The 27,146-nt window shown below is 52.0% G+C and overlaps 2 protein-coding genes across 5 annotated transcripts in view; one reads left to right on the forward strand and one right to left on the reverse strand.

Moving 5' to 3' along the window:
• LGMN (legumain) overlaps positions 1 to 15,767 on the forward strand; it is a 48,360-nt gene extending 32,593 nt beyond the window's left edge. The window contains exons 3-15 of one of the 3 annotated variants that reach the window (XM_030803906.1): positions 467 to 564; positions 1,847 to 1,928; positions 3,083 to 3,168; positions 4,844 to 4,919; positions 5,413 to 5,475; positions 6,426 to 6,492; positions 7,335 to 7,453; positions 7,542 to 7,631; positions 9,439 to 9,639; positions 12,574 to 12,744; positions 14,521 to 14,588; positions 14,867 to 14,938; positions 15,398 to 15,767. In XM_030803906.1, the coding sequence (XP_030659766.1) occupies positions 467 to 564; positions 1,847 to 1,928; positions 3,083 to 3,168; positions 4,844 to 4,919; positions 5,413 to 5,475; positions 6,426 to 6,492; positions 7,335 to 7,453; positions 7,542 to 7,631; positions 9,439 to 9,639; positions 12,574 to 12,744; positions 14,521 to 14,588; positions 14,867 to 14,909 (1,164 nt within the window). In that variant the 3' untranslated portion in view covers positions 14,910 to 14,938; positions 15,398 to 15,767. Of the gene's footprint in view, positions 1 to 466; positions 565 to 1,846; positions 1,929 to 3,082; positions 3,169 to 4,843; positions 4,920 to 5,412; positions 5,476 to 6,425; positions 6,493 to 7,334; positions 7,454 to 7,541; positions 7,632 to 9,438; positions 9,640 to 12,573; positions 12,745 to 14,520; positions 14,589 to 14,866 lie in introns of all 3 variants that reach the window. The other 2 variants (XM_030803905.1, XM_030803907.1) reach the window with 2 other exon arrangements.
• Positions 15,768 to 21,937: 6,170 nt separating this feature from the next.
• Positions 21,938 to 27,146, reverse strand: part of RIN3 (Ras and Rab interactor 3) — a 174,148-nt gene continuing 168,939 nt past the window's right edge. For both annotated transcript variants that reach the window (XM_030803908.1, XM_030803909.1), the window contains exons 9-10: positions 25,775 to 25,938; positions 21,938 to 23,002 (exon numbers count right to left, since the gene is read on the reverse strand). In XM_030803908.1, the coding sequence (XP_030659768.1) occupies positions 22,682 to 23,002; positions 25,775 to 25,938 (485 nt within the window). In that variant the 3' untranslated portion in view covers positions 21,938 to 22,681. The remainder of the gene's footprint in view (positions 23,003 to 25,774; positions 25,939 to 27,146) is intronic.

Genomic DNA, 27,146 nt, shown 5'->3' on the forward strand with positions numbered 1-27,146 from the left:
GTGATGGTGGTGGTGGTAGTGGTGTTGGTGGTGTTGATGTTGGTGGTGGTGGTCATGGTGGTGATGGTGGTGGTGGCGGTGGCAGTGCTGGTGGTGGTGGTAGTGGTGTTGGTGGTGTTGGTGGTGGTGGTCATGGTGGTGATGGTGGTGGTGGTGTTGGTGTGGTGGTGACGGTGGTGTTGGTGACAGTGTTGGTAGTGGTGGTGGGGTGTGTGTGTGCACGTGTGCTCACATGTGCCATGTGTATGTAGGCTACGTGTGCACTAGTTTCCTGATGAATAATACTTTGGATGGATGGGGGATCTTTTAAAATTGAGATAAAAAATATCAATGTATGTGTTTTAAAATAATAAATGCCTGACCGATTCACAGTAAGTCTTCCAGGAGACAGAACACATCACTCCTTAGAACTCCAAAATTGGCCTCCTGGGCAAAATCTAAAACTTAACCAAATCATTTCTCCCAGGCAGATGCATGCCATGCCTACCAGATCATTCACCGGAATGGAATTCCTGACGAGCAGATCGTTGTGATGATGTACGATGACATTGCTTACTCTGAAGAGTAAGTGGGGAACACTTGGAACTTGGTGGCGAAGGACTTCAGGGTATTTAAAAAAAGGTCACATAGACTCACAGGAATCCTAGTGGCCTAATGTTAAAATAAATAACAGATTCCCAGACAAAAGACCACAGGGATACCTCATGTCGAGCTTTTTTAAATTATTATTTATTTGAGACAGTCTTGCTCTGTTGCCCAGGCTGGAGTGCAGTGGTGCGATCTCGGCTGACTGCAACCTCCACTTCCTGGGTTCAAGCGATCCTCCCACCTTAGCCTCCCAAGAAGCTGGGACTGCAGGTGTGCGCTGCCATGCCCAGCTAATTTTTGTGTTTTTAGTAGAGACAGGATTTCACCATGTTGGCCAGGCTGGTCTTGAACTCCTGAACTCAAGTGATCCGGCTGCCTTGGCCTCCCAAAATGCTGGGATTAGAGATGTGAGCCACCATGCCTGGCCCTCATGTTGAGCTTTGACCATAACTTGGTGTGCCCTGGGAATGGCAAAGACACAGGAAGTGGGTGCTGGTGGGTGCTTTGAAAGGGTTTAAAGCCGAGTTCCTCCTCACCTTCGAGGACTTGTTGGATTCTATGGTACTTGCTCCTAAGCTCTGAGCAGGCTGCAGCACAGGGGACCTGCACGTAGAATGTTTTTGTTTGTAGGTTAGATCCTCCTACTACCTTTTTTCTATACTTATTACTTGCTGAGTTTAACTTCACAAATAGTTCCCTCATGCCTGCTTGTCTGATTTCTTGTAGAGATCAGAGGCAGCAAGTATGGGCATAAACTCAGCGAGTTCTAACCTCCTAGCTCTGTGGTCACCCTGCTGCAGCCGTGGTGAAGGACGCTACCCTTACCGTGGTCACATTCTCAGCTCATACATCACCCATTCTGACGCTTTAATGACCAAGCTCTTGTGTTAAAGTCTTGTTCTCTGTCCTGTCTCTTTCTGAAAGTAGTTTCACTCTGAGAGAGCTTTTGATGAGACCTTGCCCTCATGATGCTCTCTGGATTCCAGCAGGCAGCCGGGAACACCTACGCTTTGGTCCCTGCCCGAGGCTTTTCGAGCTCAGCTCCTCACTGCCTCTGCCAAGAGCTCTTGGGCTGTGGGACTGCTGAGATCCCCCAAGCTGCTCAAACCACTCACACGTTGGCCACCGTGCAGGCCATAAGTTGTATCTTTGACCAACATAGACGTTTACTATTTTTTCACATAACATACATGTGTTTGAAGAGAGAGGTTTCGGAGGCATGCCACATCTCGTTTAAATTGTGTCCTTTAATTTTCAGCAATCCCACTCCAGGAATTGTGATCAACAGGCCCAATGGCACAGATGTCTATCAGGGAGTCCCGAAGGACTACACTGGAGAGGTGAGTGCTTCCATGGGTGGAGCCAGCAGGTTTAGTTTTCATTTTAGTGATGATTTTTCCCTCTTTCGTCTGTTTCTAGAATCAGAATCTCCCTAGACTGGCTTCTGGTCGGTGTTTCACATTCGTATTAGGATTTGTGCCCGAGGAGTAAATTATGAGAGTTTTGAAAGAAAAGCAGAGGAAAAGAAAATGTTTAGAATAAGTTGCAATCTACTGATAGTTCCCAGTCTTCTCATACTTTAGGCCTGACCATGTAGTTTCATCCATAATAACCTTTCTTGAGATATCACCATTAATCTGATTATAGATTACCTGTGCTCTTTTATAAAAATCAGTTTTCTCAGTACCAGGCTTGGTGCAAAGTATCTCAGGATTTTTGCTGAGATAGTTTTTCATTTATTATTGTTATATAGTTTATTATAGCTATAATAGTATATTACTTCCAAAAACTTTTCTGTTCCTCCTAGTTGATTGAGACTGTCTCAATTGACACATTTTTAAAATCACCATAATGCCTTCATTCTCCTGGTTTTCCTAGTCTGTTTTAAATACCGGATCTTTTAGGAATTAATTATCCTTTTGATAAGAAACTTTTATCTGATGTTTAACGATTCTTTGTTTCATTTTATTTTATTTTTCTTTTAAAGTCAAATACAATTAAATTTAACATATCATACAGGTAAAAAAGATGATCCTATTTAATGAAATTGTTTCTGTATAGTGTTTGTTTGTTTGTTTGTTTGAGATGGAGTCTTGCATTGTCACCCAGGCTGGAGTGCAGTGGCACAATCTTAGTTCACTGCAACCTCTGCTTCCTGGGTTCAAGTGATTCTCCTGCCCCAGCCTCCACAGTAGCTGGGATTACAGGTGGGTGCCATGATGCCTGGCTAATTTTTCTACTTTCAGTAGAGATGGGGTTTCACTGTGTTGGCCAGGCTAGCCTTGAACTCCTGACCTCAAGTGATCCGCCCGCTTTTGGCCTCCCAAAGTGCTAGGATTACAGGCGTGAGCCACAGCACCCCGCCAAAAGTGTTTGCTTTTAAGCCATGAGCCTTGGAATGTGCAGGCTGGTGGCATGGATCGGTTGCAGACTCAGCCAACTCTCTGGGTTGGAGCGACAGCTGCATCTGATTGTGGCTCCTAATTCTTTGCAGGATGTTACCCCACAAAATTTCCTTGCTGTGCTGAGAGGCGATGCAGAAGCAGTGAGGGGCAAAGGATCCGGGAAAGTCCTGAAGAGGTAATGTCTGTTTACGGATACTACACTTCTCTCAATGGCTTGGGACCCCAGTATAGGGAATTGAAACAGGTGTTCTGTGCTCCTAGCCAGTTTACCTGTGAGAAATTACAGAGTGGAGAGTTTTGTTCTGACTTAGGACAGGTGCTTAGGGCTGTTGTTTCAGTGGCTTCTCTTGGTGGCCCATTTCTGCACTGAATTCACCTTATGATCCAGGGCCCCTCATTATTAATAAAATGTTCCTATCACTTAAACTCCTCGTTCCTTATCTGGGGATCATAGCGCAGGGATGTCCCACTGCCAGTGGAGCCCCTGAGGCAGGTGTGAATCCCTGTGCCTAGATTGCAGGGCCACCAGCCTTGTGCTCTGATCACAGATCAGCCCAGCGGGGAGAGGCCCATTCGTAAGTACCGACATATTGGAGGAATTGGACTTTCATACTGGGGAACACGAACCCCAGTGCTTACCCCCGCTGGCTGTGGGCTGGAGATGTCTTGTTGTTTAGTAATTGTTCATCTGGCATTTTTATGTGATGCCAGAGATTCTAGTAGCATATTTCTTTTAAGCTGGAAGGGAGACCTGGGCACAAGTAAGCTCGTGTGAATTAGTGCAGAGGCTGGGTGCGGTGGCTCACGCCTGTAATCCCAGCACTTTGGGAGGCCAAGGCGGGCCGATCACTTGACATCAGGAGTTGAAGACCAGCCTGGCCAACATGGTGAAACCCTGTCTCTACTAAAAATACAAAAATTAGCCAGGCGTGGCAGCATGCGCCTGTAATCCCAGCTACTCTGGTGGCTGAGGAAGGAGAATTGCTTGAATCCAGGAGGTGGAGGTTGCAGTAAGACAAGATTGTGCCACTGCACTCCAGCCTGAGTGACAGAGTGAGACTGTCTTAAAACACACACACACACACACACACACACACCCTGACCAACATGGTGAATCCCCATCTCTACTAAAAATACAAAAATTAGCCAGGCATGGTGGCGTGTGCCTATAATCCCAGCTACTCGGGAGGCTGAGGCAGGAGAACTGCTTTAACCCAGGAGGCGGAAGTTACAGTGAGCTGAGATCATGCCATTGCACTCCAGCCTGGGCGACAGAGCGTGAGTCCATCTCAAAAAAAAAAAAAAAAAAAAGTGTAGCGATGGATATCTGTGAGGGTGAACCAAATTGGCTTCATGTAAGTTACTGCATCTTTGCCACTTTGAAGCAGCGCCATCTGGTGGGAGCGCTGGTGAGGCAGGCAGGTGGACATCCAGACTGTGTGGGCCGCAGGAGGCCTGGAGGGGGAGGCTGCAGGCCTGTGTTGAGCTCATTTTGGGGAGATCTGGTTGGAGAGTGTGGCTGTCTGGGATGAGGCCCAATTGCCAAAGGACCCCACTGTCCACCTCACACCAGGTCTGTCTGATGGGTTGCCCAGGAAAGGTCCCTCCTCCTTTCCAGCCATAGTTCAGAATTTGGAGGCTCTAGGATCTATACGGTGGTTCAGAATCACACAAGGGGAGTGGAGGGGACAGGCCAGACACCGGGCACCGGGCCCTTGTGTTCATCTTCAAACCTGGTTGGGCAACTCTACTCCCCAAACTTCTTAATTTTTTGATTAGGGCAGCTTTTCAGAGAAATAGAAGTAAAAACAGAAAAAGGAAATGATTGACCCCTGATTCTTTCTTGGCAGCGGCCCCCAGGATCATGTGTTCGTTTACTTCACTGACCATGGATCTACTGGAATACTGGTTTTTCCCAATGAAGATGTGAGTTTTCTTAACATTTTAAGGACGAACTAGCAGAACAGAAAAGCAAGCCTAGGTGTCGAGATTAAACCCATAGCATGTATTTTCTAGTGTCCTGCCAGGGTTGGTTTGTACGTGTGGTGGGTGGGAGTTGGGGACAGGTTTAGCAGCTTGAAATCTATCCAAGGACATCTCTTCCAGACAGTTTTCCCTGCATTTCTGTTCATATCGCAGCATCGGTAGCTGTCTCAGGACATGGGTGTATCACACTAGATCTCAGAATAGACCAAAAGCTCCGGACAAAGTAATGGGTGAAGAGGTACATCCTCTTGCCCTTTTTTAAGTGTGTGCATAAAACATGTGACGACATTCTGGGATTGTGTTCTTCACCATGATTACTTCTAGGGATTGGTAGAAAAGAGTTTATGAAGCATCATCAGAACTTTACTAGTGGCTTATCCAGCAAATAGTTTCTCTTGATGTGTTGGTCTGAATCAATATTCTCACCTTTCAGCTTCATGTAAAGGACCTGAATGAGACCATCCATTACATGTACAAACACAAAATGTACCAAAAGGTAATTCAGCCCTTGGGGCAGCCTTGCGGGGGCGGGGGGTGTGAGGAAAGCCATGGGTGCAGAGCCCACAGTCCCGTGACCATCCTCCAACTGTGGGTGCTGTGTTTTCTAGAAAGGGGATCCTTCCAATCCCTGGTTTCCCAGGATGAGGCTTTCGGCTTTAGCTATTAGATTGGAATCATGGAGAGCTTGTTAAAACAGTGTGGGCCTCACCCCCAGAGTTTGACCCAGTAGGTCTGGGGAGGGGGCCTGAGAATTTGCATTGTGTTTCTGTGTGATCCTGCTGCTGCTGGTGTTTGGCCCACACTTTGCAGACTCCTATTCCTAGGACTGTCCTCAATTTTGGGCAGCTGGGGAGGAAAATACCACTATCTTATTCTCACTTTGAGCCTTTCTCGCCCCTTTAGCACCCTTTATGGAAACTGCGTAGGGCCAGAGTTTTTGGCTGGGTGTGGTGGCTCACTCCTGTAGTCCCAGCACTTTATAGGAGGCTGAGGTGGGAAGTTCACTTGAGGCCAGGAGTTTAAGGACCAGCCTGGGCAACATAGTGAGACCGTGTCTCTACTAAAAAAAAAAAAAAAAAAAAAAAAACCTGCATGGGTTGGGTGATACGTGACAGTAACGCAGAAAGATGGCCTGCTGCACTGTTTAGTCTTTGAAACTCCTCCCTGCATTGGATGGTGGAACTGTTTTCCTTAGCATCACATGGCTCTGTTTTCTCTGCATTATTTCAGCTAATAGATGATTTTATTCCATTAGCAATGAATAAATTTGTGTGGCAGTAGCTTCCATAGCTTCTGGCAGCAGCCTCTTTATAGCAGTAATGTCTCCCAGAAGCAAGCCTAGAGCACTTGTTAGGAATGGGTAGAGACAGTGGGCGGAGCCCCAGTAACATGGCTGGAGGCCTGTACCTGGCTGGGGTGAGCTCACCTGTCCCATCTGCCTCACAGATGGTGTTCTACATTGAAGCCTGTGAGTCTGGGTCCATGATGAACCACCTGCCGGATAACATCAATGGTAGGTGGTTGGGGCGCTGGCCTCGACCTGGGCTGGCAAGCAGGTTGCTCAGATACCGCTGACATGGAACTGAGCATTCTCCATAAGCAGGGGCTGCTGAGGGCAGCCTGGGCCATAGAAATGGGGAGATACTTGCAGGTAGCTCTGGGCTTCCTCTGCTCCTGAAGCATTGGTAGTCAGGGAATAAAGAATCTGTGAGCCTCACAGTGTTCTTCCAGGTTCTCGTAAAACTACTGAAGCTAAAACTACATGGGCTTTGGATCAGCCTCCATATTGCAATGTATTGGTTGCTCTCTGACCTCAAGCAGGTGACTGACCCTCTTTGACCCTCAGTTATCCCCATCTGTAAAATGGGGATAAAGATAGTGCGTGTCTGTTGGGAGACTTATATTTTAAACACTAGCATTTGTCCAGCACAATTCTAAGCCCATGGTAGAGAGATAGTAAGTGGTAGCTTTTGTGTAGGTTCAGTTAGTCTAGATGTTTCTTCAATAAATGTCAGATCTCTCTGGAAACCAAAGTGAGCCCATATTCTTCAAGTTTCCTGTGCTGTGGAAATGTCAGCATTCTTCCAGAATAGCATGATGTCCTAAGCATGCCAATTTGCCAATTGCTGCAAAAAACATCCATCAGCTGGCTCCTCTTTCTTCCGCATTTAATTTTAGATGAGTTATTGTAATCAAATACACAAGCCTGGGTGCAGTTACATGTCCCGGTCCTCTTGTGTGGATCATAAGTAGCATGCTTTGATTTCACTGGGGGAGAAAGAAGGACTCAAGCTTCAAGCATAATCCAAGGCAGGAATAAAATGCGACTAAAAGATCATCTTTAATTCCTCGTAGTTTATGCAACTACTGCTGCCAACCCCAGAGAGTCATCCTACGCCTGTTACTATGATGAGAAGAGGTCCACATACCTGGGGGACTGGTACAGCGTCAACTGGATGGAAGACTCGGACGTGGTGAGCCCTTTGGGGGCCAGCTGTTTAGCTGGGGTTTAACCGTCAGACTCTGATTGTCAAAGGTCTTTAATGGTCTCACTTTTTGCAGGAAGATCTCACGAAAGAGACCCTGCACAAGCAGTACCACCTGGTAAAATCGCACACCAACACCAGCCACGTCATGCAGTATGGAAACAAAGTGAGTCGGGAGCCTCACGTGCTGGCCCTCTGTTCCTTGTGTCCTAGGTGGACTTGCCTGGAATACTGATCTCTTGCTAAAGAGACACGGGATCTGAGTGAGGACTGCTTGAGGCAGGGATCCCTCTGCCTCTCATAGCCACTCCATCCTGGGGACCTGTGGGCTTTGGAATCAGACCTTCCTAGGTTCAAACTTGCAGAGTTGTGAGGCTTTGGGCAAGCGATTTCACTTCTGTGAATTTGTTTTCTCATTGGTCGAAACCCAAGTGTACAAGGTAGCTAGGAGCATGAAAGAGGGCTGTGTGTTACTTATGCTAACACAGGCCCAGTGTGCAGCAAGGGATTACTGACTCGAAAGCTGCTGCTTTACAGTTTGTAGATTGTCCCACAGCCACTCTGCACCTTGGATTTTCTGGGGTCCTGCCCCTTTGCAAGCTGCAGGTTGTTACCTTTACCCTTTGGCTATAAATTGGAGACATTTTATCCTCCTCCAAGTATGTCCAGAAGGGACCTGTGTGGTTAAATGGTGTTGCAGCAGGTGGCTGCTAAAAGCTTGGGCCCTAAGTGAAGGTGCTGGGGCTAGCGTTTGGGATGTGCAAACACCGTAACAAATGTGCAGGGCCTCCCAGTTGTTCATATGCCCAAACACCATTCCCCAAGCAGCCCACCCCCAGTGGAGAGCTCGCCAGCTGAGATCTGTTCCTTGGGCGCAAGCATTGGCCTTCTAGAAGAACCTGGAGTCAGTAAATCCAGCCATGGTTAGCCCTTCTGCAGGGCGTGGGCTGGGGGACATGAGACCTGCACCCAGGGCACCATGACCTGGTCAGGCTTTTGAGCAGGCGTAGGAGAGAGTTGGAGCAGAGGGATGGCCAGGGAAAGGTGACTCGGAGAAGGCAGGGTCAGTGGTGGCATAGCCCTGACCGTGTGGGGGCCCTGCCTTGGGCTTTCCGTTCTCTTCACAGTATCCTCATCATTGGCCATTTCTGATCTTGGCTGAGGAGTTGTGGTGGATCTTCTCCAAACTCTCTGTTTTTATATAGATTTGTGTGTGTGGTATTGTTGATCTTAGAACTGTTTTTAGATGATTGTTGCTTGCTTTAGGAACAGAATGCTTGCAGCATTTTCCCTTCTGATTGGGAGCCAGTCTGTAGTGACCGCTGCAGCCAAATCGAGCCTGGCCGCTGTGCCCGTTTGCTAGCTCTTGATGCCAAGCATCAGCCTGGCCTCTCTGTGGCCTTAGCTCTGCCCTTCCCAATGGACCCAGACTTCAGCTCTAACTTGGGCAGATGCTTTGTACCTTCCCACCACTGGTCCTTAGGGACTTGCCGGTGAGTCCCTAAGGCAGGTGGGTGAGCACAAACAGGTCACCCGCCTGGATAGGCGGCATCCTTTGCAGGTGACATTCTTCGCCTGGAATCCTTTGCAGCAGAACTGCTATTCTTTTACATATGAAAGGCACTGCTGATCCACAGTCAGGCAGAGCTTGGACCAGAGCTGTCTGGTGAAAGAATAGCAGTTCTGCTGCAAAGGATGCCAGGCATTTTGAGTCACTCACTGGTAGATTTCAGGGGCTCACGTGCATTGCCTGCGTACTGCTGGGGTGACCATGCCTTTTCAGACTGCGATTGTGGCCCTGTGGTCCTGAAGGCATGAGGAGTAAATGTGAGCCTCTGATGGAGAGGCTGGACTTGGGGTATGTTGGGTACATCTGCTTCTCCCACTCAAACCAGCTCTCTCTCTCCCTCTCTCTCTGGCTTTCTCTCACTCTCGCTTTCTCTCTCGCCGTCTCTTGCTGTCTGTCTCCCCAGACAATCTCCACCATGAAAGTGATGCAGTTTCAGGGTATGAAACACAAAGCCAGTTCTCCTCTCTCCCTGCCTCCAGTCACACACCTTGACCTCACCCCCAGCCCTGATGTGCCCCTCACGATCATGAAAAGGAAACTGATGAACACCAATGATCTGGAGGAGTCCAGGCAGCTCACGGAGGAGATCCAGCGGCATCTGGATGTGAGTAGTGGTGAAAGGAGCTGTGCCCAGGTGCTGTCCCCAGCCCAGGTGGGCAGCATGCATGAGCACGGCCCTGCCTCCTGACCATTCTCCCTGCCACGCAGGAGTGTGTGGGGACAGAAGCCAGCCTTTGTCCTCCATGTAATGGAAGTGGGTGGGCGGAGCTGTGGTTGCCTCCCATCTTCATGAGTGAACTAACCTTGACCTCTTCCGTAGTGGGGAGCAGTGGAATGGGGGCCCGTCTCCCCTGTATCGTGCCAAGAAGCCATGTACATGGGTATTTCCCTCTTTTATACCTTGTTGCTTGGAGGATATTTTTATTTTGTTGCTTGTTAAGTTATTAGCTAATCATATTCATTTTAAAACTCCAAAGACAGGTACAGTGGCGTGCGCCTCTAGTCGCAGCTACTTAGGGAGCTGAGGCAGGATTCCTTGAGTCTGGGACTTTGAGGTCAGCTTGGGCAACCTAGCAAAACCCCTTCTCTTAAAAAAAAAATGCAATCCCCAAAAATTTCTGCTGTTCTCAGAAAAACATAGTCATGCCTAAAATTCTTTCTAAAATGCTTACGCCATTCTTACCAATCACTGAGTCTGTTTTCAGTAGCTCATCAGTGTATTTGGAGCTGGCAGAATTGCTATGTAAATTACAGCTGTGTGCTCACTGGAATGCTGGGCAGAGGGCTGACTGTCCCTTCCCACAAAGCCAACTCTGTTAACCCTTATCCCCATTGTCAGCATAGCACAGTGATGGATGTGCTGAAATGGCCTGAGTTTTCTAGGCAAGATGGTTTTTTTTTTTTTTTTTTTGAGACAGAGTCTTGCTCTGTCGCCAGGCTGGAGTGCAGTGGTGTGATCTCGGCTCACTGCAACCTCCGCTTCCAGGGTTTAAGCGATTCTCCTGCCTCAGCCTCCCAGGTAGCTGGGATTACAGGCACGTGGCACCACGCCCCAGTTAATTTTTGTATTTTTAGTAGAGATGGAGTTTCACCATGTTGGTCAGGCTGGTCTCGAACTCCTGCCCTCAGGTGATCCACCCATCTAGGCAAGATTCTTTTTTTTAATCAATGTGGTTTGTTTTAAATGCATATATCTAGTTATCCCCAGAATTGATACCCTGTGTGTGACAACCATATTAACCAGGACATATTTTTAGTTGGTGTCAAATGCAGTATAGCACAGTAGTCCTCAGACTTTTTAGCCTCGGGCCTCTTTATTTATTAATTTTTTTGTAGAGCTGGGGTCTCACTATGTTGCCCAGGCTGGTCTCAAACTCCTGAGCTCAAGTGGTCTTCCCACCTGGGCCCTGAAAGTGCTGGGATTACAGGAGTGAGCCCCTGCACCCAGCCAAACCTTTTTATACTCTTTAAATTATTGATCCCAAAGAGCTTTTGTTCATGGTGGGTTATGTCTATCGATATTTATTGCATTAAATTAAGATGAGATGAAAGGACATTTTTGATAGTTCACAGAAAGTGAACCAGAGGTTTTTTGGTGCCCACTGCAACCTCTGCCTCCCGGGTTCAAGCGATTCTCCTGCCTCAGCTTCCCGAGTAGCTGGGATTACAGGCACCCGCCACCACACCCAGCTAACTTTTGTATTTTTAGTAGAGACGGGGTTTCACCATGTTGGCCAGGCTGGTCTCAAACTCCTGACCTCAGGTGATCCGCCTGCGTCAGGACTCCCAAAGTTCTGGGATTACAGGTGTGAGGCGCCGCACCCGGCTCAGAGTTTTCCTGTGTTTGCTTAAACAGCTGTGTAAATCATATAGGATTTCTTTGGTATCTGCTGCAAATTTGAAAACTATTTCCAAGACTGTTTATTGCATAATTATACTTTTATGTAAAGTAAAAGATTATGAAAAAATTAAAACTAAGATTTAAAAATATTTAACTCATTGACAAATAGCAATATTTGTAACAAATAACATTTCTCACTAATATATTTTCTATGAAAAATAACCATTTTCCAAAACAAAAAGCATTTGGTGAGAAGAGTGGCATTGCTTTACATGTGGGCGAATCTCTTTTGTGTCTGGCATTGCTAGGCGACAGCTGGATCCTTCAGCTGGCTTCTGCTTTTGCTGTCGGGCGCTGTTCTTTCGGCCGAAGTGTAAGAAGAAAATCCAGCCTTGTAAGCATACAGAGTTGAGGAAGGGACGACCTTCCGGAGCCTGAGAGCTCTTGGGGAGTCTGTGGTTCTGGACCACGCCTGGAGAACTGCTGGTCTAACGCACAGTGGGTGGAGGGTCTTTGTGGAATTCAGATATGAAGCAAGCAAACCCTGGCTGGAGAGCGGGTAGGACAGAGCTTGCTTGTAGAGTGAAGGTTTTTTTTTTCCAGTTTTTTAATTTTTATTTTAATAGAGGCAGGGTCTCCCTGTGTTGCCCAGGCTGGTCTGGAACTGCTGGCCTCAAGTGATCCTCCTGCCTCGGCCTCCTAAAAGTGCTGGGAGTACAGGCGTGAGCCACTGTGCCTGGCCAGAGTGAGGGTAACGTAGAAGCATTTTCTTCTTTATGATGCTGTTTTTCATCATCCGGAAAGAATATTAAAGTCCCTCTGTGCCCCACTGTGTAACCATTCGATAGTTTCCTGAATGGGCAGAGGTGCCCGTGAACACAGCACCCTCACGGCACAGTCATCTGCTTTGGGGCACAGGTTCTGCCACCTCCTTTCTCCACAGCAAAGGTTGTTTTTTGATACAAATGTTCGCATCATGCCGGAAGATCCCCAAGAGGCAGGTCTTTCTGACCGTCGCGGAAGTGGGCACAGACATCTCTCGCCTTTCTCAGAGCACGTGGATTGTTATTTCCTTTAACCTGCGGGAGGCCGAGGGCTGTGTGGAGAGAAGCCTTTGAATGCACTTCTCACCGTTCCTGGGTCCCTGAGAGACCGCATTCAGGGAGGCGCATTCTGACAGGCCGCGTTTCTCCCCAGGCCAGGCACCTCATTGAGAAGTCAGTGCGCAAGATCGTCTCCTTGCTGGCAGCGTCCGAGGCTGGGGTGGAGCAGCTCCTGTCCGAGAGAGCCCCGCTCACGGGGCACAGCTGCTACCCAGAGGCCCTGCTGCACTTTCGGACCCACTGCTTCAACTGGCACTCCCCCACGGTGAGCTGGCGGGGCTCTCCCCACGTCCAGAATCCAGAAGCTGAATTCATATTGTCCCCTGGCAGTCACATTGGTTGTACGACCTTATAGAAGGTTCCATCCGGGCTGAGAAACAGTGGGCTCATTTCAGAGAGGAAGAAGGTTGTCCAAATTCACTGATTTTAAATCTTGGCCCCAGAACACCCCTCTCGTGCCAGTGGGTAGGATAGTTTACCAGAGCCATAGATGGCAGCTCTCACTTCTAGTTTGAAGAGCAGTTACTTCTCTTCACACTTCTGCTGTCCCTGCCAAACCCCACCCTCGCATCTACCCCTCACACCAGCCACACACATTTTCTCCCTTCTGGGTCTGTTCTGACCTCTTCCCAAGACAGTTGAAGTCAGGTGTGGCCCATGGAGGAGAAGTACTGAGTTTCTGCAGATGTAGAATTGGAAGGCACCTGAAAAGCCTCCTGGTCAGTAGCATGTGGTGCTTCGATCCTTCTAGAGAAAGGTTGGCAAACTGGCCTACAGGCCTGTTTCTCCCCCATAACCTGTTTTTGTAAATAAAGTTTTATTGGGGCCGGGCGTGGTGGCTCATGCCTGCAATCCCAGCACGTTGGGAGGCCAAGGTGGGTGGATCACCTGAAGTCAGGAGTTCCAGACCAGCCTGGCCAACATGGTAAGACCTCGTCTCTACTAAATATACAAAAATTAGCCAGATGTGGTGGTGCACGCCCATAATCCCAACTACTCGGGAGGCTGAGGCAGGAGAATCGCTTGAACCAGGGAGGTGGAAGTTGCAATGAGCCGAGATTGTGCCACTATACTCCAGCCTAGGCAACAGGGTGAAACTCTGTCTCCAAAAAAAAGTTTTATTGGAACATAGCCACATCCTGCTCGGTTCCCTGTTGTCCGTGGCTGCTTTCACACTGGGGCAGAGTTGGGGTAGCTCGACTTTACCCCTCCAGTCTTGATTTTTTTTGTTTTTTTGTTTTTTAGACACAGTTTTGCTCTTGTTGCCCAGGCTAGAGTGCAGTGGTGTGATCTCAGCTCACTGCAACCTCTGCCTCCTGGGTTCAAGCGATTCTCCTGCCTCAGCCTCCCGAGTAGCAGGGATCACAGGCACCCACCACCACACCTGGCTGATTTTCGTATTTTTAATAGAGACAGGATTTCACCATGTTGTCCAGGCTGGTCTTGAACTTCTGGCCTCAGGTGATCCACCTGCCTCGGCCTCCCAAAGTGCTGGGATTACAATCATGAGCCACCGCGCCCGGCCCAGTCTTGGTCTTTTGACCTTTGGAGTCATGCACAATGAACCTCTTCCTTTGTTCTCAGAGAGTTCTCGGGTTCCCCTGAAGTTTGTTTCAAGATAAACATCCGCGCTGCTTCACCCTTCCCTGGTGTGATCCAGCGTGGCTTTCACGCGCCATCCATCTCCCTCGCTGGTGTGTCCCTCCCAGAATGTTTCCCAGAATCAAAAGGCAGACTTCCCAGGGAGATCCCAGGCCATAGCGGGGAGCAGAGCCATCGGGAGTTCCCCGTCAGGAGTCCTGCCCTCAGATTTGAGAGTGCAGAGCCCCGCCAGCACCCCCCACTTGCCTGCAAACCCTGGCATGTGTGCCTCTTTCCTGGGGGATCATCCATAAATATCACCAGATTATCTAAAGGATCCATGAACCAAAATAGGGCAAGAGCCACTGGCCAAGGTGCTTCCCCTCTGTAATTGCAAAAGTGGAGTGGATTGTGTGGTGAGATGAGGATGTTTCATTCCGTCTCGTTTGTTTTCTCCCAGTATGAGTATGCGCTGAGATATTTGTACGTGCTGGTCAACCTTTGTGAGAAGCCGTATCCACTTCACAGGTAACTAACGCAGCGGTGACGCTTGAAAGGTCGATGTCATTCTGAAAGCAGAAGGGGCTGCCATCCTCTTCTGCAAGTGGGCAGTTTCACTTCTGCCAGGAGCTCCCTCCAGCTTTCCTCTGGAGCCATTTGTCAGCGGGGTCCAGAAGCCGCGTTCTCAGTGACAGCTGCTGGGCGGGCCTGTCCCAACTGCCTGCCTGCTGCATGTGGGTTTGCGTTTGTCTGCCTTTCTTCAGAGTTGATACGGTTCACCAAGTTCTCCTTCCTGTCTCTCGCAGGATAAAATTGTCCATGGACCACGTGTGCCTTGGTCACTACTGAAGAGCTGCCTCCTGGAAGCTTTTCCAAGTGTGAGCGCCCCACCGATTGTGTGCTGATCAGAGACTGGAGAGGTGCAGTGAGAGGTCCCCGCTGCTCCGGGCCCTCCTGGGGAGCCCCTCCTCCAGGGCTTGCTCCAGGACCTTCTTCACAAGATGACTTGCTCGCTGTTACCTACTTCCCCAGTCAGTCTTTTCTGAAAAACTACAAATTGGGGTGGGGAAAGCTGTGTATTGAGAAGGGTCATATTTGCTTTCTAGGAGGTTTGTTGTTTTGTTTTGTTTTGTTTTGCCCGTTAGTTTTGAGGAGCAGGAAGCTCATGGGGGCTTCTGTAGCCCCTCTCAAAAGGAGTCTTTATTCTGAGAAATTTGAAGCCGAAACCTCTTTAAATCTTCAGAATGATTTTATTGAAGAGGGCCGCAAGCCCCAAATGGAAAACTATTTTTAGAAAATATTATGATTTTTGATTGCTTTTGTATTTAATTCTGCAGGTGTTCAAGTCCTAAAAAGTAAAGATTTATAACAGAACCCAAATATTCACGTCCGACCCTGACTTTGTGGTTGATGCTCCTGCACCTCCTAGCGGGGACCTCCTCCGTCATCGTCTTTTCCAGCCTCATCGCCCCGAGTCTCCCCTCCCGCTGCTCTGCTCTTTTCTGCTCCTCTGCACTCCTTGGGCTCTGCAGCCTCCTGTGCCTTTGCTACTTGCTGTTCCTCCTGCCCTGGAATGCCTTTCCCATCTCCTCCGCACACCCTCCAGGTGCAGTTTAAAGTACCCTTCTTTCCTCCAACCTTCCTCACCTTCTCCTCCCCACTCATCAAAAGTTGTTTTTGGCTGGGTGCAGTGGCTCACGCCTGTAATCCCAGCACTTTGGGAGGCCGAGGTGGGTGGATCACCTGAGGTCAGAAGTTCGAGACCAGCCTGGGCAACGTGGTGAAACCCCGTCTCTACTAAACGTACAAAAATTAGCTGGGCGTGGTGACGCATGCCTGTAGTCCCATCTACTTGGGAGGCTGAGGCAGGAGAATCACTTGAGTCCGGGAGCGGAGGTTGCAGTGCGCCAAGATCACACCACTGCACTCCAGCTTTAAAGTGAAGAGCACCCCTTCCATGATTAGGGGAGACACAAAATATAAAGATTTTATTACTTACAGGATCTGGGGTGTATGCAGCACATCTGGAGGCTACACACATACACACACACACACACAGGTCAGGGAGTGCATGGAGAGAAAGAGGGACCCGTGGACCACTACCTTTTTGGGTCCAGGGTGTTATTCAAACAAGTTTCCTGAGGGGAGCTCTAATTGGGGGTTTAGAGCTGGCCGGCATGAGTTCCAGGAGGTTGCACTGTAGCTGAGAGGTCACTGTGGCTATCTCCACAGCCCACGCAGGGTGTGAGGGTCAACATTTCCCAAACTTAACTCTGCCTCCTATCCCACACCCCTTTCCCTGTTCAGACCTCCCCTCCTGGCCAGAGTGCCAGGGCAGGATTCAGTAGAGCCTCTCCTGCCTCAACCCGGCCCCTCCAATCCGGTTCCATGTGGGTGGATGATTTCCAGACTCCGTCTGCTGCCAATCAAGACCATTCAGGGCCTGGTCCAGCCTGCTCACTCACGCCCATCTCCCACTTCTCGTCTCAGGCCTTATGTTTAAGCCATCTTGAAGTGGCTGGTTCCCCTGCATACCACAGAGTCTTTTTAATTTTCACTGTCTTCCTTCTTCATTGTCAAGAACTGTCAGGAGTCTGGGGTTTTACCCACTTGCAGGCTAGCAAGGCAGCCTGTGCAGTCTCATAGGTACTGGCAGATACTGTCAAAGACAAAGGACTCTATGACTCACGGCGCAGCGGGTGCACGAGCCTCATGTTTGCTCTGACGACTCCTACCTGTCAGGTCCTCTGAGTGTCACACAGAGGTGGACCCAGGTGGGTGCTGAGCACACAGTGGGTCTGTGTCACGGCTCAGAAATCTCAAGCTTGGGAAACAATCATTTAGAGAAGGCGGCTAGCACTCCTGCCCGCGTTTTGCCCTGGAGGGAGACACTATTCTTCAAAGTGAGAGGTATGATTTTATCATCCTGGTCAGGAGAAAAAATCTGTGCTCTTTCCAGGAGGGAGAAACTATCTGGATCATCTGAGATACTCAAGTACTCTTGAAAAGACAGTCTGGAAGAAAAGCTGTCAATGACTTTTCACTATATATGCAGAAATGCAAGTGACCCATGGAGAATTGTCTTCAAATAGTCTAGAAGGGGTTCTTCTGTTCCTGTCTGCTCTGGCCAACCTCTTCTCCTTCAAAACCTAGCACAGGCACCCCTGTCCCCAGGACGCCCTCTTTCCTTGCTCCAGGCTGGTTGCACGCCCTTCATTCTGCAGGACCCGCAAAATGCTGTGCCTTCTACTGGTCACACTGAACTGGAAGGAGCCCCACGGCTCAGCAACCCCCAGGTTTGAGTCTTGTTCTCACTCTAGACCATAAAAATTCCTTCCTACAGATTTGGAAAAGATGTCCCTTCCTCTGAGTGGACGTGGGCCCAGGACAGGGTGTAGGCTCTGACAAGTGGCACATAGACTGAATTTCAGCTCCACTTGTCCCCTCAGCCATGCAACTTTGGCAGTGAACACCCTCCGTGCCCGTATGTGCTAGCCTTGAATCGATTTACCTCTTCAAGAAGATCCGAGACTTCCTGTGCCTGCCCCCACCCAGGAACTTGGAGGATCCCTGCAATGAGCCTGGAAGGTTAGGATATAATATGCATTCTCTTTTAAGAATGGGGAAACTGAGGCACGAAGCCGTTAAGGATGTGCACAGGGCTTGCAGCTGGCCTGGAGCCCAGGTCTTCTGGCTCTAGTTCAGTTCTTCCCACTGTACTGCTGAGTAGGTTTTCTGACCCCGAAGCCAAACATTTCAGAGTTTCCTGCTGGCTTAGGGCTGCGTGGGCTGCAAAGAGGAGGTTCCTGTACAGCTTTCCCGGAAGCTAGCATTTCCCAGCAAACTGGGGAGGAGAAAAGCCACCACTGGGAGGTGGCATTTTTCTCTCCAAAGCCCTGCTCCACGTGACCTTCCTGTGAAGGTAGGGCCTGCTGCCAGCCACAGCTGCTCCCTCTCCTCCACCGATGAGCCCTCTGAGCCCTGGATCCCGGCCAGCTGAGCGGGTACCTGGCAACCAGACTCGCAAATGTGTGCCCAGCTTTGCCTTGCTGAGTTGGGGAGGGCAGGCTCATCTGTGAGTGTATGTGGGGTGGGGGAAGTGTCTACCCTGCACCCAGGGGACCCCCGCCACTGCTTCTCTGGCTGCCCCCTGCCCCTGGGTCTCTGTTCCTCTCTACCCACCTCACCTGTGGGTCTGACCCTTACAGAAGAAATTTACTCATTCCTGGGGCGAAGCCAATACACGCCATTAAAGGGTTGTGGGGCCATCCCAGGCCAGGCCTCTTCAGTGTCCGTTTGGGACATTTCATGGCAGGCAGGACATTGTGCCCAGCCGTCTGGGAGGGCCAAGGGGATGGGGAGGCACAGGGCCAGGCACGCCCGGTCTCTCTATGAAAACCCTGGGTGGCTTCTCCCAGCACCGCTGGCCTAGCATCACCCAGAGGCTGTGCAGTGTAAAAGTGCAGGAAGGAGGGAGCCAGCCGGCCATGGGGAGAGGGATAAATGCCAGGGAGGAGACATAGACAGACCCCACCATGCATCACGGCCTGTGGCCAGGTCACCCTTGGACACACACACACGCCCAGCTGTGGACTCCTCAGCCCTCACTTGGGGCTGTGGGGATGCCCGGGCTCATCAGTTGCATCCTGGGCCTGGCAGTCAGGTCACAATGGCCACTGCCTAAGGCAGGGCCCCTAAGAGCTGGAGTTTGACAGCTAAGGCTTGTCCGACTTTGGTTTTCTACAGATACGTCACTTGGGATGCGGCATGGGGGCAGGCTAGAGAGCCGCGGGTTTAGGGTCAGACTCATTTTGCTGGCATGAACTGGGTAGGACACGTCACCCCCTGCTGTGGACTAAATCGTGTCCCTCCAAAAATGTGTATGTCGCAGCCCTAACCCCCAGCACCCCAGTGCATGCGTGTGTGTGTGCGTGCATGTGTGTGTGCGTGCATGTGTGTGTGTGTGTGTGCCAGGCCCTCTGCCCTGAGGCTAATGCTGGGGTCCACCTGTCAGGAGAGGCCAGGGAGCCCTCGTGAGCCCCTAGAAAGCAAGAGAGGGGTTATCTGGAGCACTTTTCATCTGGAAGCCTCTGCCCCCAGGGAGCTGTGACTGAGAAAATGGGAAGGTGATTACGTTTGGAGATAGAGCCTTTGAAGAGATGATTAAAGTTAGGCTGGGCACTGTGGCTCATGCCCATAATCCCAGCACTTTGGGAGGCCGAGGCAATGGATCACTTGAGGTCAGGAGTTCGAGACCAGCCTGGCCAACATGATGAAACTCCGTCTCTACTAAAGGCACAAAAATTAGCTGGGCATGGTGGTAGGCACCTATAATCCCAGCTACTCAGGAGGCTGAGGCAGGAGAATCGCTTGAACCCGGGAGGCAAAGGTTACAGTGAGCTGAGATCACACCACTGCACTCCAGCCTGGACAGAGCGACACTCTGTCTCAAATAAATAAATAAATAAATAAAGATATAAAGTTAAATAAGGCCATTCGGGTGGACCCTAATCCAATACAACTGATGTCCTTATAAGAAGAGACACCAGGGATGTGTGAACAGGGAGGAGGCTGAGTGAGGGCCCTGAGAGAAGGTGGTCTCTGCCAGCCCAGGAGAGAGGTCTCAGGAAAAACCAACCCTGCGACACCTTGGTCTTGAACTTCCAGCCTTCAGAATTGTGAGAAAATGAGTGTCTGTTAAGCTCCCCATTCTGTGGCACTTTGCTATGGCAGCCCCAACAGACCAATACATCTTTCTTTGGGCCTTTATGACTTCATCCACAAATACCTCCCTCCAAGAGGCTGTTTCATGGATTAAATAAAATGATGCAGAGGAATCGCTAACCAGGGCCAGGTACTCCTGAAGCTCACATTATGTTGTCTCCTGGCCTAGGGTAAGGACCCCCAATTTTCCCAGTCACAGCTCCCTGGGGGCAGAGGCATCCAGATGACAAGTGCTCCAGGTAACCCCTCTCCTGCTCTCCGGGGGCTCATGAGGGCTCGCCGGCCTCTCCTGACAGGTGGATTCCAGCATTGGCCTCAGGATGGAGGGCCTGGCACACACGTGCAAACACACATTCACACATACACACGTACACATACACACATTCTTACAGCGGCTCCCTCAGTCCAGCCCACTGGCAAGCTCTGTCCCCTTCCTGGGAAGCAAGCATCGGAACCCAGAGCAGGGCAGGTGCCTCATTTACCCTCTGAACCCCAGCTCCACCCCAAGCCTGGGCCATACCTGGCCCACAGGGTGGTTGGGGAAACAATCCCCTAACCTTTCCCACCAGGCTTATGAGCCTGAAGATGAGTTTTGAAGAATGTATGGGCATCTGCCAGCACCTGTGAGACTGCACAGGCCTAGCAGGTGGCAGGGTGCTGCTGACCTGAGAGCTGGGGAATGAGGCTGTGTTGCACAGGCCAGCCCAGGACCGACGGGAGCTTGGAAGCAGAGGAAGAGAGTGGTGTCTGCATTGGCGGGGACTGGGGTGTTGGGGGTGGGGCAATCTGGGATCATGGCTGGGTGTCCTCATCATCTGGGTATTTGCCTTTTATTCAACATCGGTGACGCCGACCTCCAGGACCAGGCTGCATCTGGGACCACCCCTTGCAGCTCCCATCGTGCTGGCCCAGGTCTAGAGTCTAACAGGTGTTTGTTGACTGGCTGAGTGAGCTGGTTGGTGCCCAGGAATTTAACTCAGCCCATTCCAGTTGCCATTACCTGGATGCCCAGCTCAGGACCACTCATGCTGGTGCTCCACATGAGCTTTGTGCTGGTTCTCAGGGCCTAGCAAAGCGCTGACATGTGGGAAGCACTCGTGAGTGCCTATTTCCAATCAACGCTGAGGACACAGACACAAATGGTGCAAATCTGGTGGAGAAAACAGAGGCCTCAGCCAGGTGAAGTGGCTCACACCTGTAATCCCAGCACCTTGGGAGGCCAAGGCAGCTGGATCACTTGAGGTCAGGAGTTTGAGATCAGCCTGGCCAATATAGCAAAACCCCGTCTCTACTGAAAATACAAAAATCAGCCAGGCGTGGTGGCGGGCGCCTGTAATCCTAGCTACTCAAGAAGCTGAGGCATGAGAATTGCTTGAACCCGGGAGGCAGAGGTTGCACAGTGAGCTGAGATTGAGCCACTGTACTCCAGCCTGGGTGATAGAGCAAGACTCCATCTCAAAAAAAAAAAAAAAAAAAAAGGAAAGCAGAGGCGTCGGTAGATAGTTAGAATTTGATAGTCTCTCACTTGTGAGACAGACAAGTCCAGGGGGCTGTGGGAGCATGGTTGGGCCACACACACCGTGGGAGGACCATCTGGCCCAACCTGGGGAATTAGGAAAGGCTTCCTACCAGCCTGGGCAACATGGTGAAACCCCATCTCTACAGAAAATACCAAAAATTAGCCAGGTATGGTGGCACTTGCCTGTAGTCCCAGCTACTTGGGGGGCTGAGGTGGGATGACCTCCTGAGCCCAGGAGATGGAGGCTGCAGTGAGCCCTGATCACATCACTGTACTCCCGCCAGGGCAGCAGAATGAGACGAGACCCCATCTAAAAAAAAAAAAAAAAAAAAGGCTTCCTGGAGGAGGATGTATAGGAGTTGACTAGGCAAAGACTACAGGGAATGGTATCCCTGGGAGAGGTGACAGATGGTTCTGATCCTAAGCTAGGGATGATGGGAGCCAAGGATGGTGGGAGGCTGAGGGGCAGACAGGGGCCAGGGTCCCAAGGGCTGAGGGTGGCTGAGAGTATGCCACAGGTTCTGGCAGATCCCCATGGCAAAGAGAGGGTCTTCTGAAGCCACCTGGGAAGGAGGTGAGGCTGTGAATGCGGGGCTGGCTGTGCAGAGCTCCAGCCCCTTCAGAAAAGGAGATGTCATTTTCAAAAGGGCTTTTATTAAATTCTCCCCACACTATGGCTCCTGCAATCTGCCACAGCTCTGGGGCGTGTCCTGTAGGGAAAGGCCCTGTTTTCCCTGAGGCGGGGCTGGGCTTGTCCATGGGTCCGTGGAACTGGCCCTGCTTGGCGCCCCGGCGTGTGTCTAGCTGCTTCTTGCCGGGCACAGAGCTGCGGGGTCTGGGGGCACCGGGAGCTAAGGGCAGGCTCTGGTGCAGGGGTGGAGGCCTGTCTCTTAACCCACACCCTGAGGTGCTCCTGAGATGCTGGGTCCACCCTGAGGGGCACCGGGAGCAGCTGTGGCCGGTGCTCCTTCCTCGGCCAATCCTGGGGAAACTAAGCTCGGGCCCTTCTTTGCAAAGACCGAGGATGGGGTGGGTGTGGGGGACTCATGGGGAATGGCCTGAGGACCTGCGTGTCAAGAGGGCGCGGGTTTGTTGGCTGCAGTGGCCTGGAGCGCCTCTGCCTCTCTGAGCCTCAGTTTCCCTTTCCGTCTAATGAAGAACATGCCGTCTCGGTGTCTCAGTGCTATTAGGACTTGCCCTCAGGAAGTGGCCTTGGCCGAGCGTCATGTTATTTCCCATCTGTCCTGCGACGTTGGCCTGGGCACGTCATGTAATGGCCCGTGTCCCTCTGCTGCGTGGACGTCGCGGTCGGTAGTGCGCAGCCAAAGGCGGGGGCACATGTGAGCCTGGGGGTGAGGGGAGGCGCCCCGGGAGGGCCTCACAGGAAGTTGGGCTCCCGCACCACCAGGCAGGGTGGGCTCCCGCCGCCGCCGCCACCGTCCAGGGGCCGGTAGACAAAGTGGAAGTCGCGCTTGGGCTCGCTGCGCAGCAGGTAGCCCTTGATGCGGTGCGGCAGCGCGTCGTCCGCCAGCTGGAAGCAGCGCCCGTCCACCAGCACGAACAGCCGGTGCGCCTGCGGCCGCGCCACCGCGAACTTCTCCGCGCACTGCGCGCACAGAGCCTGGGCCTGGGTGTCCGCCCGCGACGCCAGCGTCCGTGCCTGCTGCTCGGGCTCCAGGTACGACACGCAGATGAAGTCCTGCGGAGACACGCGGGGCCTGTGGTCACGGCGGGGCCCTGCCTCCCCAGGCGCGCTCTCCCGGCCCAGGCCCCTCCCTGGATGGATAGCTGGTGGCGGGCGCCGAGCGGTCTGTGAGTCCGGCACCTGCGCCTTTCCCGTCTCTGCAGCGAGCCTGCGAGGGGCCCGTCCCCCTCCCTGCCTGGCTTCCCAGCTGGGCCGACCGTTCTGGGAGACGAATTAAGGGGCGTCTCGGAGTCCCTGCAACGGGGAGCCGGCGCGTCCCCTGGCTGCTGGTCCACAGGCTCCCCATCATTCATTCATTCCCTCCCCCCCACTCCAGGTGAGTTCCCTGCACCCCAGGCGCAATGCTGGGCACGGAGGGCAGCACAGATAAGAAGGGAGGTGCGGGCCCACCAGGGCATCCCATAGTGCGGGCGGGCAGCACAGTCCAGCCCCTTAGGGCTGCAGGGGCCCTGGGGCTCTGAGGAGCTGCGTGGGGCAGGGATTGGTAAAGCGGGAGGGGACCGGGTGAAGGAGGCTGGGCGCAGTCGGGTGGGGAAGGCCCGGCATGAGCAGGGCGGGCAGGGCGAGGCGACCCCTGCGGGCTGGGGCTGGGCACTCGCAGCACGAGCAGGGCGCCCGCCCGCCGTCCTCCACCCCTAGGGACCCAGCCCCACACCTGCCTGGCTTTGAATTTGCTCCCACTGCCTGTGTGGCCTTGGTTCGTCGAGCCTCGGCTGTAAAGTGGGGATAGCGCCCGCCTCCCAGAAATGGGCGAGCAGGCGCTGGAAGCTCCGGCCCGGAGCGGCCTCGCCTTCCCCGGGGCTCAGGGCTGCAGGCAGAGACGCTGCGCGCGGGGCTGCCCCCTTGTGGCAGGATTGGAAACAGCAGGCCTGCGCGGGAAGCGGCTGAGGATCCCGGCTCGGAGACCGTGATGGCCACTGGTGGCTAGGGCTTAGGCGAGGCCGGGCTCCTGTCAAGAGCTTCACGGGAACCGCCCTTTCTTCCAGGAGGGGAAAAGCCCGTCCCACTCCCTCCGTCTTAGTGGCTGCCTTAGGGCTCCTTGTCCTCCATTAGGCCTCCCAGGGCACTATCCACCTGCTGGTGACGGTCCAGCTCTGGGCTTCCCCTCCCCAGGGAAGGGTGCCCACCCCTCAAAGCATGCTGTGCGGAGGAGGCACTGGGAGGGGGCAGAGGGTGGTGCCCTCCCCAGAACCCAGATGTGGTGCTGAGGGGACCCCCCTCCGAAGCTTCCGTCTCCCAAACAGTGGGTGGTCCGTTTCATCCATACTCTGCCTGGCTCAGCATCAGGAACCCCTAAGGTAGAAGCAGGAAGTACGGGATGCCTGGGCCAGACTTGGACCAAGAGTGTCCATGTCCCTACAGTCCGTGGGAGGCCGGGGTGTTGGGAGAGGATGGGAACAGAGGTGTGCTGGAGCTGGCTCACACCCTCCAGGGAGAGCCGACTGCATACACTTCTTTCCAACTCCACATTCAGTGATGCCAAGCTGAAGTTGGCCATGGAGGACTCACACCATGGAAATGGACAGAAGCTAAAATCAGAGCTTTTGTTTTCTCCCCAGAGAGTCAGTTATTAAATTGATTAGCCATAGTCGGCCTGTGTGGGCAGGAAAACTGAGTCCCAGAGTGGGCCAGGGATTGCTGAGGGTCACACAGCAAGCCTAGTACAGGGCTGGGTCCAGAACTCAAGCCTCCTGTCTCCCAGGCCTGGGCCCTGCTTATTACAGATGTACCATCTTGAAAGCCAGGAGTGGGGCTCAGGACTGGTGTGCTCTGGGTGTCAGAGGAGTGAGTCTGCATAGCTGCTCACAGCTCTGGATGTGCCTGGCTCACTAGTTCAACTCTCTCCCTTTTTTACACACCCAGTCCTGCTCTGTCCCAGGCCCTGGGCTTGGCGCCCCTGAGGCATGTGAACCATGGGCTGTGCCCTCCCAGAGGTGACGGCTTCTTCATATGCAGAGGATGATAGGATGTGATATGCACTGTACCGGGGGACGCCGCAGGAAGCCCAGAGGAGGGCACCCCACCCAGCCTGTGGGAAACGGTGTGTGCGTGTGTGTGTGTGTATCAGGGAAGGCTTCTCAGAGGAGGGGCTGTTGGAGAAACTGAGTCGTCTTAAAGGATGGGCAGTGACAGCCAGTGACAAGGGGAGACTGACCAGTGAGGGCAGAGGCTGAGCAGCCAGTGAACTGGGCTGGGCATGTTTGGGGAACTGGGGGCAGCTGGATTTGATGCAGCCTGGGGGTGGGTGGGGTGATGGAGTTGGGGAGGGGCAGGACTGGTTTGAATACTGAGTCTGTATAGAGAGAGGTATGGGGAGGGGTGGGCCACTGGGTTGGTGGGGGTTACGCAGACCCTTGGCAGCTGCTGCGTTTGTCCAGGGACTAAGGAGCAAGGCTGTAGATCAGCCTGTGGGCTCCTTAAAGCAGGGACTGGGATGACAAGTCCCCATTTCCAGCCCCTGCAGGGTGCTGGGTCCTAGGAGGCGCTAAGGAATGATGGGTGTGTCTCATTCCTCCTGCACCCTTCCTGCTTGCCCAGGGAGAACACCAATGCCTGCTGATATGTTTCTAGACGCACCCAAGTCCTGGACACACATTGGCAGCAGGGGCTGGGGGCCCTTCCTCTGGTGTGGGGAGTCTCACTGCTCCCCTAAGGCAGGGCTGGGTAGCTGGAGCAGCCAGGTGGCTCCTTAGCCAGCAGGCAGCAGGCATGGTGTCTGGGACATGGTCCCACCGGGCCCCTCCCGCTCTCAGTCCCAGGCCTCACCTGCACGGAGGAGCGCGAGGCCCGGGCCTTGTTGAGCGTACGCCGGCGCTCCCAGCGGTGGATGGAGTCCTGCACCTCCACACTCAGCTGCCGGGTCACCGTGATCTTGTCGTAGCTCTTGATGTGCTCCAGGGCCCCATAGGTGGTGGTCAGATAGTAGGAACCTGCTTGGACAAGGGTGTGGAATCTGAGCCAGGACCGCCTCCGCCCACCAGAGGCAAGGAGCTTGGCCTGCCCCACCCACCTCCTCCAAGCCCCACCCACCACCACTGCTTGAGGCACATCTGCAACACCTGCTTCAACAGCTGAGCTCAACCCCACGCCCACCCTCCAGCCTCAGAAAGTTTCCTAGAGTCCAGCCCTGAGCTGTCTGGGCCCTGCTCAAAACTTTTCACTGGTTCCCCTTGGGGACGAAACTCTTGCTTATTTAAAAAGTGATTTTTAAAACATTAAAACATTTAAAGGATACACAAGAAACAGAAATCTCAGTGTGGGGAAAGGGGTGGCCAGGAGACAGGGTGGGCAGGAGACTTCTCACTGTGTATGTATCACATACAGATGGTCTCTGAGTTACTATGGTTCCATTTATGATTTTTTGACTTCATAATGGTGTGAAAGTGATATACATTCAGTAGGAATCCATGCTTCCAGGACCCATATAACCATCCTGTTTTTTACTTTCAGTACAGTATTCAATACATTACATGAGATACTCAACACTTTATTATAAAATATGCTTCGCGTGAGTTTTTTTTTTTTTTTTTTTTTTTTTTTTTTTTTTTTTTGACTAAGTCTGGCTCTGTTGCTCTGTTGCCCAGGCTGGACTGCAGTGGCGTGATCTCGGCCCACTGCAACCTGCACCTCCCACGTTCAAGCGATTCTCCTACCTCAGCCTCCTGAGTAGCTGGGATTACAGGCGCATGCCACCACGCCCGGCTAATTTTTGTATCTTCAGTAGAAATGGGGTTTCGCCATGTTGGCCATGCTGGTCTTGAATGCCTGACCTCAGGTGATCCACCCGCCTCAGCCTCCCAAAGTGCTGGGATTACAGACATGAACCACCGCACCTGGCCTGTGTGATTGATTTTTGACACACACACAATAGGCTTTTTGATGACTTTGCCCAACTGTAGGCTAATGTAAGTGTTCTGAGAACATTTAAGGTAGGCTAGGCTATGATGTTCAGTAGGTTAGGTGGATTAAATGCATTTCAACTTAAGATATTTTCAATTTATGATGGGTTTATTAGGACACAACCTCATTGTAAATTAAGGAACTTTGATACGCTTTAGAATTTTGAGCCATGTGAATGCATTATCTATTCTAAAAATAATTTTTAAGAAGAGAGGAACTTTTAATTATGGTTATACTA

This window comes from Nomascus leucogenys, chromosome 22a, assembly GCF_006542625.1.
Source record: "Nomascus leucogenys isolate Asia chromosome 22a, Asia_NLE_v1, whole genome shotgun sequence".
NCBI classification, from domain to species: Eukaryota; Metazoa; Chordata; class Mammalia; order Primates; family Hylobatidae; genus Nomascus; species Nomascus leucogenys.